An 18,088-nucleotide genomic window follows, 5' to 3' on the forward strand; every position below is an offset into this window, starting at 1 on the left:
TCTTTTTACCAGAATTTTCAAACTTTACATTCAAACGATAGGGTACTTGGTAGGTAATGGAGGAATGAATACCGCATTATTATCTCATTCATGGTTACGGAGTAATGGCTGACCAAAGTTTCGCGCATAGGCCCCATAATTAAGCATTATAGGGCAATATACTATAGTACTCGGCGAAGATAATTATACGATTTACGGTACACCAAGCATATATATTCATCCCCCTTTACAGTGGTACCCAATATTCTATGATCATTGGTGGTTTCAGGGATATGGCATCACGGAGAGCTCGTTAATTATCTTCGCCGATTACTATAGTACATGGAAACGTTGATGGATCTTCATGTTATTTTGCAGGTGTGTAGATGTTATGGAAACGGAGGTCAAGTTCAAAATTGGTTCTCCTGGCATTTTCTGTCGGTACTGCAGTGGGCTTTGTGTGGGTGTGTATTTGTATGTGGACAACATAACTCAAGGAGCTGTTGATGGATCTGTATGACATTAAGTGGATGGGTAGGGTTTACGGAAAGAACTTCAAGTTCGCTAATGGGCCTTCTAGCGGGTACCTAAGGTACTGCAGCGGAGCTTCAAAATTTGGGGGCATATTTTCTGAAAGTGCTTTGGTCATGATATTTGCGTGGTAGATAGTTCATGCCACAGAAAGTAAGTTCTATAAGTTTGGGTCCCCTAGCGGCTTGTTTAGGACCGCAGTTGGTGTTTTTGTACTGACATTTGGACACGTATTACTTGAGAAGGGGTGAACAGATTGTCGTGGAGTTTTGTATGTAGAGAGCTCAGATGGTGCTTTACGCAATCGATGTCTTATTATAGAAAACAGGAGCTAATCTGCATAATTAGTAAGGATAATTGTATATCCATTACATTCCATACTGGGGCATGTGACAGTGTTCCCGAAACAGGCCTGCAGAAGGCCTTGCCTAGGAGTATAAATAAACAGATGGGGTACATAAATAAACAAATCGGGCAGTCTCACTACAATTCAAGCAGATGTGTGGGTCTGGTTGATTTTTAACGTGTCCAGTTTCGGCATTTTTGTCCAACACACGGTTGGAGACATAACGGAAAGGGAACAAAATAGAAAGCCTTACAAAAACACCTAACAACATGTGAATAACCAGGCGGACCACTCCTCTGCTCAGAGAGTACACTGCACCAAAACTGCACCACTGCTAGGTATGGAAAAGTCACATGTACTATGTCTTTCAAAATGTGGATGGTATGGAATAAAGATTTATTCTATTCATACATATTGACTACACCATTTTATCATCATTTTCAATATTTTGTCATGACCAGTTATAACAATTATCAGCACACTTGACACATACTAGTCCTGTACCACCAAATGATTTTAACCTTATCTAGACTGGACTCATCCCCCCCCCCCATCAATCAAAACTTCCAAACGGTATGGTGTATGATATACTATCAAATTGATCAAATTTGCAGGGGGTGATAAGCATGTAAATATTAATCACTCTCCATAATAAGCCTTGATTATTTGGCGAAGATAATGTGTTCCGTGGAACTCTAGTTATCATTTAAAATGACCTCATATGTAAGTACTTGCTGTACATAGGATTAAAGTTTATGTCGTGTCACTGTATAATTTTGAAATTCCTACACTTCTGCTTTGTGACTTAAACTATAAGCAGTCGGAAGAGCAAATGAAATATGCATGCTGTGATCTGAATACTTTACTATAAATTATTATACAACTTATAGAATAAAGGTTATAGTATATAATATAACTTTTTATAAGAATACAAGTTATGATAATTAATACTCAATTTTACAGATCACAACATGATCATCAAATTATCATAGGACTAGAAAAATAACTAGTTGTTAATTAATGAACATGGATAGTGATGGCTCCTTGCCCCAAGTAGAAGTGCATTGCACACAATTAGATAATTTTACCTTGGTGAACTGCAAGATGTACCTTTACATTGATGTTCATATCTTTGTTGTTGTTGTTGTTTCGCTAGACGTGGTCTCTAGGTGCTTGGTTACGCTTGATCGTAGTACGATCTTCTGCTCCAAAATTAGTCATAGTACAGTCATATTATGGTAAACCAGCGGCCATGAAACATGCCATCGTAATGCCATCGTAATGCTCACGTAGTACACAAAACGACATTGACTTCCAGCAGAATTAAGGGTTATCACGTCAAATTCCGTCCACACTACTCTGTTCTCGCCATCCGAAGCCGCCATCTTGGTCAGTGAAGTTGCAGTGACGTAATATGGGCACCACAGACGATTTGGCCGCCACAGACGATGTCCCGGATGTAGGGCCATGAGAGACGAAATATAGTGTATACTCTTAATCCGAGTAGATCACAGATGGCTAGATCACCTGCTAATGTTTGGTGGGTCGCAAAAAGCAGCTTCTCTGCTTACTTTTACAAAACATGCGCGGTCCCACGTTATACATCTATCGTTTCCAATGTGCTTTGTATTAAGAAAATACGCCGGCCTCGCAACCCGGAAGTTTACACTCAGGCCGTACGCTTTCTCTGTTGTCACTTTCACAAACTAACTGGAGTAGTTCAGCCAACCATTACAAGTTTTTAATGAATCGTGCGTGTAAATTTCATGGAACTTTTTAACACTATATTACATATTGTTTTTACAATTTCAGGTAGAAATTAACGTCCTATCGGATCTCCTTCATGTACCTCACGTATTTCAGTTCAATGACCTAAAGCACGTACGCTACGAAAAATGAAATTTGTCGAAATAATGTAACACAAACTCTAATGTAACACAAAAAATGCGATCTTCACGCAGTAGGGAATGCGGGTGTTCTGTAGCATTCTACATCGACGCAAGAGATACGCCATTCTCTGCCAGACTACCAAACTACTGTCACCCGGCACCCAGTCTATCGTCGGGGCAGACTTCCAGACGCAAGTTTGTTGGGTTTTTTTTTTTTAATACTGCCGGTCGCGAAGAGTCTGATTAGGATCGACATTATTAGATCGTCACGGGGTGCCCCCGTCCAACCTTTCTATTTTGGGGTGCAATCGGCCAGTGTGGATTACTGATTTTCACAGCTCTTTAACCGCTGGTAAAAAAAATCGAAAAAAAAAAAAAATTTCCCGCGAGGTCTTTATTCATAATAATTTCTAAATATCGTAAATAGCTTTAGACATGTTTCGAATGTTTTAGGATTGAGGAGAATTATTTACAAAGTTAAAACCAAGTTCGAAATGTTTACAAAGTATAAACTATGTATTAGAAATACTTGCAAACCGTTCAAATTAATTCTAAACAATGGAAAAAAACACCCGTGCGGTGACTTGGAATGGACTCTACCACTATTGAATTATAGCAATTTCTAATTAGTTACTGATATATTGATTATTGATATCTTCCGATATTCCTCTCTTTTCCATGTGTGAGAGTCCTGTCATTGAATGCAGCGAATTGATAAATTTTCTCTTTTTTAACTATGCAAATTACATACTTATTTTCAGATTTTGAATTTAATCATGAAAAGTATCAATACCTGCATACCAAAAATCACGACGATCCGTCAACCTCTTCTTTCTTGTGTTATATATCTTTGTTTTATTTCAAAACAAAATCGATTCCTGCAGCTTAAAACAAAGCCCGGGGGGGCAAGACTTACGCCATTCACTCTCGCTCGAAGGGTTATCTACGAGTCAAACATAACAACCATAACAACGAGATATCGAAACCGAAGGTTCCGCTGCAATACCGTAAAAGCCTTCTAAAAGACTACAGCATACTATCTGATTTCAGCCACACGGACACACTATGGCATGTTCCCAGGTCGGTGTAGCCCTACAATATCCCACTTGGACAAGTCGTCATCGTTTTCTGGGACGCAGAATCCTCAACCAAGACTTGTGGGAAGAGTTAAAGGTAACATATCGTAGAAAGAATCAAATGAAAAATGTGTCTCCTTATATTATTTTTATCACAATAAAAACATAAACAAACAAATGATTCGGAAGATAAATCTTTTATTAACGTTATTATCTTAACTATATTGAATAATATTCAGAATATCAATCATTTTGCCTAGTGTGGTTAAAAAAGTTTTTTTTTTCGTGTTCCCGGTTACTTTTCTACCCCCCTGTCTCTTTCTTTTTTGCTATATGCAGACTGCAGAGAATACCATGGGATCGACGAGATACCTGCCCACGTCTCCAACCTGGATCCTGGCTTTTTGACGTCAGTTATTCAGAACGAAGCACCAGTCCTGTCTACTAGGTTAAGGGTGGTCCGGAACCTGACTGGTTACGGTATGATCACATCAAACGTCTGAATGTCTGCCACCCATGTCTAAATAATGTTATTGTACCTTTCCTCTTTTCTGTATTCAAAGATGTGATGATGTATTGTTTACAGAGGATATCTTCATCCAGTTGCCGCTTTCCTAGGGGTGCTCACATGTGTTTATATGTTATATTAGGTTTTTTTGCACGACTGCAGAACTGGTTAAGGTTATCCGTTACGTTTGTTAGATAGAATTGTACTTTGGTGTGAAGGAAATATTCTTGGAGCTCTATGTAGTCGTTTGCTGATTGACCAGAAATACACTGGCTCAAACAGGATTTCCTGCAGGTATTTCCCGAGAGAAACGTCTGGAGGTAGAGAGTGTCTTAGTGACTGGACTGGAGGGACTTGAAGTGGACCTAGGCGGACACTACTATCCGTACGACTCCTTGACAACCTCGGAAAAGGAAAAGCTGGTTATGGGTGGATATCTTTTTAAGGTAAGCGTTTCGCATGCATATTTGATAAAACGAAAACTTAGAATATAAATGAGATAATGTCATTTAAGTGAGGGAAATTGACTAACCGGTGCATCAACAGAATAGTATACTCTTAGCGAAGAATAGATTTAATTTGTTCCTCTTTAAACAAATATCAATTATATTGACAAGTTTTGTCATAGAACATAAGAGAGAGGAAACTTTCTCTATGTTTTTTAACAAGGAGAATGACAAGTACCAGGCAGCTGCTGGGATAAGTCGCGACTGGCCAGAAGGGCGTGGCATCTTTTACAACAAAGACAAAACGTTTTAGGTGTGGGCAAGCGAAGAGGATCATCTTAGGATCATCTCCGTACAGAAAGGTAATACTATCTTAGATGCTACTGTAGAGTGTATTGATAGTAAATATCACAGCCTATTGACCTGGTTTTACGTACACACATTCCTTTGGATGCCAGCCATCTTGAAAAATGATACCATTATTGATACGCATCCCATGAGGCATTGCGCTTCAAATGCTTGAACTTGGTCGCAAGTTCCTTTGAAAAAGTCAGTCAATCGTTGTTGCGTCACGTTTGGTGCTTTGTCACGTTTGGTGCCTAGGCACGGTTTGTGACAGTGCCCGCGTGTCACAAACCGTACCTGGGACAAAAGCACGGTTTGTGACACTCGGACACCGTCACGAATGGTGCCCAACCGAGCACAGTTCGTGACACACAGGGGGTCTTATCCCATACTGTGCTTTTGGGCGGAGCTTAGTGTTTTGAGGGGGAGGAGTCTGCCCAACGCGTTTTTTTCCCTGCAGCCCGCCATCTTTGTTTTTTTTTCGGAGCGCTGGGATGAGAAAGAATCAGCGAAATTCTCGCTCATTGAAATACATTTCGCGTTTGTCTTGGATGATTTGGACTAAGAGTTGATGTGGCACAAACAGACGGACGTCTCATCACGAATTTCTACAACAGAGATCCGTCCCGAACCCTGCCATTCACGACTGTACGTGTCCTGAGGCACGGTTCGTGACAGTGCCGGAGTGTCACAAACCGTGCTTTTGCCCCAGGCACGGTTTGTGACACTCGGGCACTGTCACAAACTGTGCCCAGGCACGGATTGTGACAGTGCCGGGGCTACAACTTCCCGTAGCATTGATTTAGATCGGGAGAGCTGACTGCCTCGGGACGTCGAAGTAATCGGCAAGTGGCCCGATCCTAGTCTAGATCTGGTTTCCCTGCATAAAATATATTTAGTCTTACAAATTGTTTTTTTTAGCATCTGTCATAGACACTGTCTTTTTGTGCCACTTCATTTCTAGGTCTAAGTTATTCAATTATTTTACAGAGCGAGAATTACGCTGTTCCTCTTTACCTCAGCGCCCCCAAAAACAAAGATGCGGTAAACAAAAACACGCTGCCTTATATGGAAACGCGGGCATCACTGCCCCGTCAGTCACAATGATTGACAGCACTTCCGGGCACAGTCTGTGACGGTCGGGCTGTGTCACGTTCTGTGCCTGGGAAAGCATAGAACGTGACAGGCATGGTGTGTGACGGTACAATTGTAACATTTCTAGCCTTTCTATTCACTCCAAAAAATGAGCGGATGTCAAGGCAGTATTCAATCGCATGTGTCGTGGAATCAACGCCATTAGCCAGGCTCTGCTGAAACAAGCACAGAATGAGTTTGCGCTTCACAAGCACTATGGCTACTTGTCCAGCTGTCATACAAACCTTGGAACACATGCGCGCTAGCGTTCATGTTAGTGTTACTCGTTTGTTTAACGATGTCCAATTAATTTTAATTAAATAACACGTGTCGTCAGCTTGGTTGGGACGTCAGAGGACGACATAGCGTTAAAGGCAACCTAAGCAATATTAGGGCGCTGAAAGTCATATATTCAAAATCACTTTTTTTCTAATTTCTATCCATAGTGAGTTTAGATAACACTATCCCATTGAATATCGACCATCATGGAGCAAAAATGTGATGTCGTTGTGCGGTGGGAACTCATTGAAAATCTGAGCACTTGGAGGCCAGCCATCATTTCAAATCTTCCGAACATGCACGATTCTGACCGATACGTCCCGAACGCTTCCGAAGAAATAATCACGTGGTCATGGCTCAATGTGCTTGGCATTGTGACGTCACGCGACCGGAAGTTACCGAAGATTGTCGACAGAAAACAGTTACGGCTGGATTCTGGGCTGATTTTTTGGGGGACCCAATAAATAAAATACTCCTTTTGTGGCTTGCTTCTGTACTATTTTTAAACGCCCAAAGTATGAAATAATGATGCAGATGTGCTGATATAGGGAAGTAAATGTAAATTTCAACCTCACCAAACAGAATTGCTTTCCCCAGAATATTTCAAGTTTTACCCCCTGAAATCGCTTAGGGCACCTTTAAGTACTTTGTGAAGAAGAGTTTTTTTAAAATAGATTCTGGCATAAATGACACTTAAAAACAATTGTGGGTCAGATTGTAGGTTGCTTGGTGAATCAATTGATTGATTAATTGATTGATTAATTGATTGATTAGTTGATTGATCGGTTGGTTGTGTAGTTTGTCGATTGATCGATTGTTTCGTTGGTAGGTTGGTTGGTTGGTTCGTTATTTTTTGTTTGACATCGATTGTGTGGTTTAATGGATGTATGGATGTATTTATGGATGGATGCATGGATTGATGAAATGATGGATTCGTTGATTGATTGATTGATTGATTGATTTATTATTGATTGATAAATTGTCTGGTTGCTTGGCTAGTTAATTGATTGGTTGATTGATTGATCTATTTTATTTGGTCGCTCGGTACATATTCTGATTTATTTCAGAAACCTCTGAGGCTGAAGGAGGGGTTTATGACGTGTCCAACCGCCAGCGACTGGGACGTACTGAAGTCGACCTGCTGCAAACAGTGATTGACGGCATCAACTCACTTTATAAAACATTGACTAAGACCTAGTCATGTCGCTATTCTGATGCGTTAGAAAAAACGTTGTTTAATCTTTTCCATGCACATTTTTTTTCGTTCTAAGCTATATGTATTAGTATGTATTAGCTATTGTTGACGTAGTAAGATGCCACATTTTGATATCACTGTAATTGTACTTTTACTTTCCATGGCATGTACTTAGCTTGTAAGAGCATCAAGTCACCATATGTGTAAAAGTCTTTCAATCACTCCTTATGACAAAGCCAGAGTATGTTGCCCAGTACGGAGCCCCGATTTGATGTTAGATCAGAAGCCGAGATATCACCAGATAACCTGTTGGCGCAGGTTTACTATGCTCACTCGAAACGTTATTCGATAATACTTGCATTGTATGGGAAACTATTACAATATGATACTGATTCTTGACGCAAAAGTGTACGTGTACCCTACTCCATGCCTAAGCAAATTTGCTGGATGCATAAACGTATTTACAATTTTAACGTTAAGTTTATTGTTTTGTTTGATGATTTCTCTATGCTAGACATTAGGCCAGAGCAAGTTATGACATCCTCTGCAGACTCCAAATTTAATGCGAGAGGACGAAAAAAATCGGTTAAAAATCAAGATGACTAAATTTTCAAAACAGACACTATAAACGTTGTAACACAAATTAATGCGACAGACATAGTATCGTAGCCAACGAGTATTTTATCCATGTATTTAAGTGCACAAAGTGCCTCTAGTTTGGTAGACCATGTCTAGTACCACTTACCAAGGTGGCAGCTACACTCATGGCTACCACATTGATGGCACTTTTACAACTACCAACTAGTTTCACTTCGACAATTACACTGAGTCACTAGTGTAACTTCTATAAGTACAATCAAGGCCACAACACGATATATTTTCCCATTTTGATATCATTTCTTGACTAGTGGTCGATTCTCATCATCAAATTTGTGGTCTTTCCTACTGCCTGGTTGAATTCCGCCATTTTGACCTTGCGGAACCTCCACGGCCCAGGGTTGCTCTTCCCCGCTCCCGAAAGCGCCAAAGAACAGGGCGATGGCAGCAAGCACACAGGCGTTAATAAGGACAACTTGGGACCACTCCTGACTTGACTGTAATATAAGTCAAACAAAAATTTGGTCATATTCAATGAAGTTACTTACGTATTCAGCATTGTAAATGGTTGTGAGTAAGTTAAAGCCCTTCAGATCAAAGTAAGTAAGGCAAGCACATCAAGGCAAAGAACATTTTTCAATGAAAGATCGTAAGCATTTACCACTAGAGTTCCACGATCTCATACCTTTGCCAAATGATTTTAACCTTTAAGACTGACGTATTATGAGTGTTTTCATCAATTATAAATCACCCAAATAACAGAAGCTATCCAAAGCATGAGCTTAACGAAGGTTCTACAAACATATATAATCAATTATGCAAATGAGGTCCATTTAGCATAATTCGATTCAACGATGTTCACATTCACACAAGTTCGAAATGCCACAAGTATGAAATTGCCATCATTTACCTGTATGGAATTCTAGCAGTTTCTCATTAATTATGCAAATTAGGCCTACAATTGCCTACAATGGCATATTTTCTATCAACATTCCTCTCTTTCTCAATTACAAATGTCGCACATTTGAATAGTCAATATCATGGAACACAGAGGATTTTAACGTTTTCTCATTAATTATGAAAATTAGAATCTGATTTGCATAATTATCCTCCAATCATACAAAGTATCACGTAAGCTATCTACATACCAAAAATCATAAACATCCATCAAACCCATCTTGAGTTTATTTTCTCATTAATCATGCAAATGAGGTCCTCATTTGCATAGTTGATATCTATTTCTCTCTTCCACAGTTACGTATGTCACATGTTTGAGAGTCCTAGCATGGAATGCGACGGCTGTATAAACTTTCCTCATCAATTCTGCATATTAGATAATGATTTGCATAATAAGTATCTAATCATGTACATCATCACTCAAGTTATCTACTTACCAAAAATCATGACCATCCGTCATGAGTTATTCCCTTTCAAAGTCTGAAGCAAAACCTGCTCCTGCAGTTCCAAAAAGCCGGTAGGGGCCACTTACTCTCTGTCCAAAGATCAATTTACAACTCAAAAATCAGGACCATAGCATGTCCAGAACACGAGATATCAAAACAGGAAGTTCCGCTGCAGTACCATAACAAGCCGCTTGGGAACCCAAAATCTAATCATTTTCATGTCTCACGAAGACCTACCGACCTACCAAATGTCAAGACAATCCATTCAAGACTTCTCGAGTTATGCTGTTTGTAACAAACACACAAACAAACGCTACCCTCTGCATTACCTTCTCGGCGAAGGTAATTATGATAGAAGGCAATGTATCATACAACCAATTGAATGTAAATGCACAACTAGAAATTTGAGGAATCATTCATAGAAAGACAAACCCTGAGGAACTTTTTTTGGTGTGGATCTTTTTGCATTTTTTCCTTAACAGCTAAGAAATACTGTCATTAAGCATACTCTTAATTAGCTAAAACGGAAAATATGTCAGATGGAACAAACTACAGCGTAATGCATCTCAGTTATAGAAACATGATTATGAATTATTTAGATCCACACATACCTTGTTCTTTGTAATTGCTGTCACCAACAGTGGGAATGTCAGACCCACCACTCGACAAATACCTTTGCAGATCCCTGATATCACGCTGGCGTATCGTGGTGCAATGTCAAAGATGTTGGCATCAGCAACTGTGGACGAACAACAAGGCAACATCTGATTATAATATTAGTGAAAACTGTTCATTTTTGTTGAGAATCGATTGAGTGTTTAAAACTAAAGAACTTGCCGATTTAATGGCGTATCACAATATCACAATAAAAACCAAAAAACAATAGTCTCTCTATCACATAACAATAGGCACTCAGTACCATCACGCGTGTAATTTCTTTAAATTGCAGTGATGCACCATTAAACAGTCCACAAAGAACCCACCTGCTGCCCTAGCTGCAGAACTCCCGAAAGCTGCGGCAACGAAACAGGCTGCCACGACAAAGTTGGAGGTAAAGGCCGCCAAGAAAAGGCAGCCAGAAACGCACAGACAACCTACAAATTAAACAGCGAGATGCAATCACCGACTTGTGGTATTTTCAAACTTGATGGAGTTGGCTAAAGTTTTTGATTTATAACTTTTTTTAGCAAGGCATGTCAGACACAGCTTGGAGTAATGCAGGCGCAGATGTATTTCTGAGAGAAGACACTAAACGGCCTGAACAGTAGCAATATCAGTTTTGGTTGCCAAAGTTCATTGGGTGCAAAGAACTTTGGTTGATAAATTTCGTTGTACACAATGAGCTTTCACGATCAACCGCCGACAATTCGGCCAGCGGTTTGTCACAGTATTCGGTGGTTCTACTTCCAACTGCAGGTAGGTGTCGCTGCAGTGAAAATGACACTGTCCCAAAGGTGACTACGATTATATCCCCCCTCATCGTGGTTCATGACAAAAGCATCTTTTCTGATCCAGGCAGCCTTCTATATCCTTTCATGAACCATGATGAAAGATGGGATAGTCACGGTTCGGCTCAGATTGTATTACAGCAGTCAGTGATTTAACAACCTGATGAATCTTTTCAGAGTCGAAACCTCGATACATGATAGGAGTCAAATCTCAACAACTATTACTACCATGACTATTCAACATTGAATGTCGCTACTTTAATAACATTTTTTCTCACAGCCGTTAGCTCTGGCATCTAGGTCTATTGATGTGCTACAAGACATGTACAATGTAAACCATACCGCGTACCGATGACAGCCATAGATTTTCGCGCGGCAGTCGTTGAAACATGCTTGCATAGTATATTTTCTACCAGAGCGAACAGCGGCTCTAGAGCTCCATATATCAGGATAGGAATTCCAGCTAGGACTCCTACCTATATAAATATAATACAAACAAGACGGTTAATTTCAAAAATGGCGTGTTTTATATATCGATTCGTGCAATATTGTTATTCGCTCATTCACTTCTGATATTGTGATTTTCGTTTTTTGCCAGTATCTATGGTAATTCAACCAACTTTGCGTACTTTATATTTGCGCGTTTAAGAGAAATATTGCTTTCAAAATATGCTACATTTGACATAATCCGAAAGGTTTGCGATGCGTCGCAAAGTTATCTCAATTCAAAACAATCTTACCAACCGTGTCACCGTCAACATTAGCAGAATGGCAAAATCGTTTACTTTGGTCTTACCAGTTCGATCTTTGTCCCAAAGCTTTGATTGAAGTAGAGTGGTAGGATGGTTGGGTCCCAAAAGTAATACGCTACTTGTAGCAAAATGCAGGCCCAAACAGCGGTAGAAGTGACGATGCGAAAAACTGGGATGCTTTCCTACAGAGAAACATATATTTTGTACAGCATAATTCATATTTCCTCCTCTCCAGGACATGCCCTGCTTTCTAAAAGCTGCATCTCATCCAAAAGGCTTTCAAAAAAGCAGGGCAAGGAAGATAACAATCAAATCATCGCAAACGATGTTGTAGAGTAAAATATTAAGGTAATGAAAGATAATCTCCTTAACCCGGCATGTCTTTGTTTGCATAGTTTGCTCATCACAGGAACATTATTTATCAGTCAGCCCCAACTTTGCACTGCATGGAGCCCGTTGAGCAAACATTGATCAATCATAATGACCGAAATGAGATTTTATACATTGGTGGAACCCGAGAGTTTTGTAGATTGAATAATGTCATTGATGTATTAGGTGGCTTTAAACCGACAAAAATACTGATCAGATCTTTTGTCATGATTTCAGGACAACTGTGATATTCTTCAATGTATGCCATTCTGCATTCGTCATATTTCCTACCATTTTCTTGGTATCGCCCTTGTTCCTATCCAAGGCATCTCGCTTTTCAGCCATGCCTGCTACTGCAAATACAACAGACACTGCCGCACATATGATGCCCAAGCCCCCTGCAGTAATAACCAAAAATGAATACATACATGTATACGCAAATACATACTAGTATGCAAATTATATATGACCTGAAGATAGATATTTAGGTAATACTTTGTAAGACAGGAATATTTTGTCGGTGACTTTGCTAATTTTTCTATTAAAATACTGCTTAAAGTATTTATGAATACGTAAGCTTGTAGTGCACACAGATAAACAAATTACATTAAATCAATATAGTAAGTTTACTTGAATATAGCATACATTGTAAAACTCTCATTCCGGTTGTTCGTACTTGACTTACCAAAGATGTAAAATGGTGCCTGCCAGACTAGTCTTTGTGTCATGAAACCAGTCGCAAATATTCCAAGGAACTGGCCGAGGTAGGACGCTAAACAAAGACAACATTCCAAACAATCTATTGGACAAATGCCTGTGCAATTCCTAGTATATTTGCAAACTGCACACAATACTATACCATTTGGCTCGCCACTGAGGCGTCGCCAAAAATGAACAAAAATGACATAAACTACTCTCCGGACCATCATGCAGCAGTCATTAAATGATTATAAAGATAATATCACCCTGTAAATGCGTATATGATCAAGCAAGATGACTTCATATTATGCGATGGATTTAATCCATGTGACACGCATCTCTTCTCAAACACCCGAGTGAGGTCATTTTTTTACCCTAGGCATGGATTTTGACGTGCTATTTGAACATGTTTGATCTGAAAAAAATTCCTTCCGTGACTTTGTCATTAGACATCTTTTCTAACCTGTAACAATTTTCTAGGGAGATGGGCACAACACTGTTGACGTTATATAGGAAAGACTGTGTTGAGTCCGCTGGGGTCATTTTTGACCCCAGCAAAAATAATGTGCTGTTTTTGAGACCTGCCCTCTGTACCTCCTGAACTATTTATCGTATGACCATCAAATTGTCAGAGGATAATATAAATGTGAATTGGTATGACCATAACAAATTTCATGTCAAAATGACGTAATATGACGTCATCATGACGTAATTGTACGTGATTCTATCCGACATCTTGGATTTTGACGGATGACGTCATCAAATCAGTATGAAATATCAATGTTGAATCATAAAAGCTACACTGGATTACATAAGATGAAAACAATGTCAGAAAATACATTTGGCGTGCCAACAAAGCTTTGGAACGTCATTGTTTGAACTGAAATTAGCAGATTTTGTAAGATATGCCTGTCAAAAACCCGTTGCCATGGCAACACAAAAAACAATGAACTTACTTTATCAATTAGAAATTTTATGAAAAGCCACCAAGTTTGGTGCCTCTCGCGTAAGCCGATCATTAGTTTTGCAACATGAAATTTGGCGGTGGCCTCAAAAATCCCCTCCCGGTCTAGATAGAAATAGTTCAAGACGTGGTCCTTCTGATCTTTTTGCATGAATAATGATAATGAACGGGAATCATTTATATCTAAAGATGTCATAACATTCCTCTTACATTGATGAAGCAATGCATGGATAACAATCAATAAAAAAAGTGAAAAAGGGAGGTTTTAATGAACAAAACATTTTGGGGTCATTTTTGACCCCGCTCAGTCATTTTAGTAGCAAAAATTGGTTCGGGTGTTTGAGGGTTAAACTTTGCATTGATATTGCATAGGTACAGTTGATTATTCAAATGATTTTGATGAACTCATATCTAGACAACCCTCTAACCTGCAAAGATGAATGGTGAAAATCTTGCGCTTTGCTCTGGTGACAAGTATTGGTTTAGAACACCGTAAATAGCGGGTTCGCTCAGTCCCTGTATTAAGGAAATAACACATACAACAAAGGTTAAGAAGATACTTTTATATTTATGAAACTTTGATCTATGAAATTGATTTTGGTGAGGCAATATCACTTGCCACTCCTATGACTTAATGTCACAAATACAGTTCTTACCTCTGCCATGCCTGCCAAAATACGCTGGGTTACTGCAGTCTCAAAGTAATCAAACATAACAGCAGCACCACCATGGACAATGGAGCCGATGCCGATCGAGGCCAAGAAAACCCTGAAATTTTAGCAATAGTTTGATTTATTCATAAAACATACAAATGTATAACATAAACGTTTTCGTCTAGACAAAATGGATCTAAATCAGAGACATTGTTATATAAGACAAAAACTATCATAGTATAGGACTTTTCTTTTCTTTTCTTGCAATTAACCGTAACCATTTTTAAAAAAGCACCAAATGTACGTAAATCAAATCTTTTGTATTTTGTCAGCTGTAGGAAGTTGAAAAAGGAACACACCTAATAGCTGAATATCGGTAGGCCAGGTAACCCCCAATGAAACTTGAGGGCAGCAGACCAATGTAGACTGAACTCAGTATAACACCAACTTGAAACTGGCTGTACTGGAACTATTTCAAACATAAAAACACACGCGAGCATTCTCTGTTACAGAAGCAAAATAGAATATTTCTGATAAAGTTGCAGTCTCCAAATGGTAGAAATAAACAATGAGCGTTTACGTTCATCATCACAAAAGAACAATTGTTAAATGAAATCATGTTGATCGTCTGTGCCGCAAGATACAAATCGACTTGTGATGGCGACGAGGCAAAGGTCAGTCTTGAGCTAGATCCTTACCACACAATGAGCTACTCATAACTTACCTTAGAGACATCGGTGAGTGTATTGTTACCGGGCGGCTTCTGTAGCTCCACCAGCACAACCGATATGCTGGATCTTCCTGCGTACTGAAATAGAATTCCGGTGAAGAGTAGAACACACAGCAATTTGCTGGACGTAGTTATGGTTTCCATCGAATTGGCTTCTGTCATGCTGCTTGTGCTCTGTAAAAAAAGATCACATTCTTATTAAGGTCTTAGATGTTCTTAAAGATTGTTTGTAGGGTCAAATGTTATCTAAATATATATACAGCATGATTCCAATGATACTGTTAGCAGTATACTATATTAGACTTAGTCCCAAACAGTAAAGTACAAATTTTAAGTGAATCCGATGACAATCAACCAGCTAAGTATGGTCCCTAATTCCGGAATTACCAAGAATAGTTAATTTATTTCGAAGCTTTGATACATAGTGACCTGAAGATGTTATGGTATATTTTGAAACGAGCTGCCTGAACTCGATGATTACTAATCTTTCTGAATAATATTATACAAAAGAAGTGTCACTTTTGTGACTATCAAATTTCAGTGAGGTACATGATCTTAAATAAACATACAGACCTAGACTGTTCGTGACCGATTTTTATAACTTTTTTTTTAAACTTGCAAAATCCAAGCCATATACGGGTCTTAATTTTTGATAACGACAATTTCTTTTGCACGAAGTGGGCCAAGCAAGCGGGTTAGGCTCCATCAAAAGGCGTTATTATCAAATAAGTAACGAGAAGAATACTGGTGACGTGGTAAACATGGGACATGAAACATATAAGTCTGACAGAAAAAGGGGCATTGGTTGTGTCTGCAAGGCCAAGATGACCTTGACAGAGCAAGGATACCCTTGGAATGAGCCACAGTTTAAGGCACAGTGATCAAATAAGGAAAGGACACTGCCTGTAAAAAATAAGCTCGAATCTGGTGATTTGAAATTTGGTGACCTTCTTGCGGGCGGTGACAGTGTTACCGGCCTGAGGGCAAGGGGAATAGTTAGGCAAGCAACTTGCGCTTAAAAATCGGATACTAAAATCTGAGTCTTGAAATTTCGGCACCAGCAGCGACCGTTGATTTTAGTGGATATGTTTTTCTTTCCATAGATTTTTCACAGCTCAGGTAAACAAATTGAAAATTCCTGTCACTCAGTCCATTCCAAGTCACCGCACGGGTTTTTAAACTACATTTGTAATAGATTCGGATTATTTCCAAATTGTTATTAACTATGAACAATTTTAATATTCTGTTCGAAAACGTTCCAAGAACGTAGGGATATTCATTCGAAATAGGTATGTAGTTTAACAAATAATTTGAAATTCGAAATGTTTATTGCTTTGCGCTTATCCCCGCGCCACATGCACACGCGGCTTAAGTATATTTTTGGACTTGTTCCAAGAACGTAGGGATTTTCATTCGAAATAGGTATGTAGTTTAACAAATAATTTGAAATTCGAAATGTTTATTGCTTTGCGCTTATCCCCGCGCCACATGCACACGCGGCTTAAGTATATTTTTGGACCGCGCAGCGTGTGATCGTTTACACTTGCGCACCGGACAGGGCTGTCGACGTCTGCGTGCCTTTTGTTTACTGCCGGCAGGGCCCGTGTCACTCGTGAGGTCATTTACCACAACATGTGCGGCTCCCTGTCGGGCCCTATGTTGCCTGTATCGTCACAAGAAATGCGTGGAAAATGGTCCTGAAACTTTTGACTTCATTTTGTGACAATTTCATCAGAGCACGCAGCAGTCTTGAGTTTAGCCAAGTCACCAGTCTCTACGGGTCGGCTTAGGTGTGTTTTACCGGGCCCAGTCTGCTCATGACCCGTTTCTGTCAGATTGTCTTCTTAGCTGCCATTTAGAGTTTCGCAGCCATCGTAGTTTCGCGGCGACGTAATTTAATCCAATGCCGTAAACGAATAAACACCCCGAGCGGGCTGAGCTGAGCTCTCTGGGCGGGCGGGGGTCACTCACAGCGCGTAGAGATATCGAGGAGCTGCCAACGGTATGGTTTCCAGGCTATCTTAAGTTCGGTAATGTTCGAACTTTCCGTCGCGAGTGTTCCAAAGCAACCTTGCGGAAGACAGGGAAAGGCCGGGAAACATCGATCACCGATCCATCCATAAAACGCATAAAAATAATGTTGAACTTCAATAAACGACAGTGTTTCGTTTGTGTATTAATTATTGCTATTAACAATAACACGAAAAATAGATACGTTCCGTACTGCACTACAAGTTATTGTACTTGGCACCCGGCGCCCGGAGTCATGCCGCAGGGATGGTTCGGGACCCAGCCGATCCCAATATATGGCGGTTCATATACCAGTCAAAAGCGAAATACACTGTACATGTATCTGGGCGAAATACACTGTATTTGAAAGCCAAATACAATGGGTTTTACCCTAATACAATGTATTTCACAAAAAATACGATGTATTTTATGGCGGTTCATACCAGTCAAAAGCGAAATACAGTGTATTTGGGCGAAATACAGTGCATTTGGCTTTCAAATACACTGTACTTCGCAAATACACTGTATTTCGCCAAATACAACGTATTTCACCCAAATACACTGTATTTCGCTAATACACTGTATTTCGCTGATACACTGTATTTCGCCAAATACAACGTATTTCAGAGAACTACGACGTAGTTTGCTGACATGCGTCTTGTTGAGCTGAAATATAACGTATTTGAGTTTTGACCGGAATAGAAAACCATATACGTATGGCGGTTCATACCAGTC

The 18,088-nt window shown here is 39.6% G+C and overlaps 1 protein-coding gene and 1 long non-coding RNA gene across 2 annotated transcripts; both read right to left on the reverse strand.

The window, feature by feature from the left end:
* Positions 1 to 8,149: 8,149 nt before the first annotated feature.
* LOC136445002 (vesicular glutamate transporter 2.2-like) lies at positions 8,150 to 12,105 on the reverse strand. Its single transcript, XM_066442833.1, has 5 exons — positions 11,973 to 12,105; positions 11,526 to 11,652; positions 10,712 to 10,822; positions 10,340 to 10,467; positions 8,150 to 8,822 (listed from the first exon to the last, which is right to left on the reverse strand). Exons 2-5 carry the CDS (start codon positions 11,536 to 11,538, stop codon positions 8,622 to 8,624), a joined length of 453 nt encoding a protein of 150 aa, XP_066298930.1. The 5' UTR covers positions 11,539 to 11,652; positions 11,973 to 12,105; the 3' UTR covers positions 8,150 to 8,621.
* An 881-nt stretch (positions 12,106 to 12,986) lies between these two features.
* Positions 12,987 to 15,084, reverse strand: LOC136444169 (uncharacterized). Its single transcript, XR_010757233.1, has 4 exons — positions 14,973 to 15,084; positions 14,617 to 14,728; positions 14,389 to 14,476; positions 12,987 to 13,069 (listed from the first exon to the last, which is right to left on the reverse strand). It is a non-coding gene; the product is annotated as an uncharacterized lncRNA (long non-coding RNA).
* Between the last annotated feature and the right edge of the window lie 3,004 nt (positions 15,085 to 18,088).

The sequence above is a fragment of the Branchiostoma lanceolatum genome, chromosome 11 (genome assembly GCF_035083965.1).
Source record: "Branchiostoma lanceolatum isolate klBraLanc5 chromosome 11, klBraLanc5.hap2, whole genome shotgun sequence".
NCBI classification, from domain to species: Eukaryota; Metazoa; Chordata; class Leptocardii; order Amphioxiformes; family Branchiostomatidae; genus Branchiostoma; species Branchiostoma lanceolatum.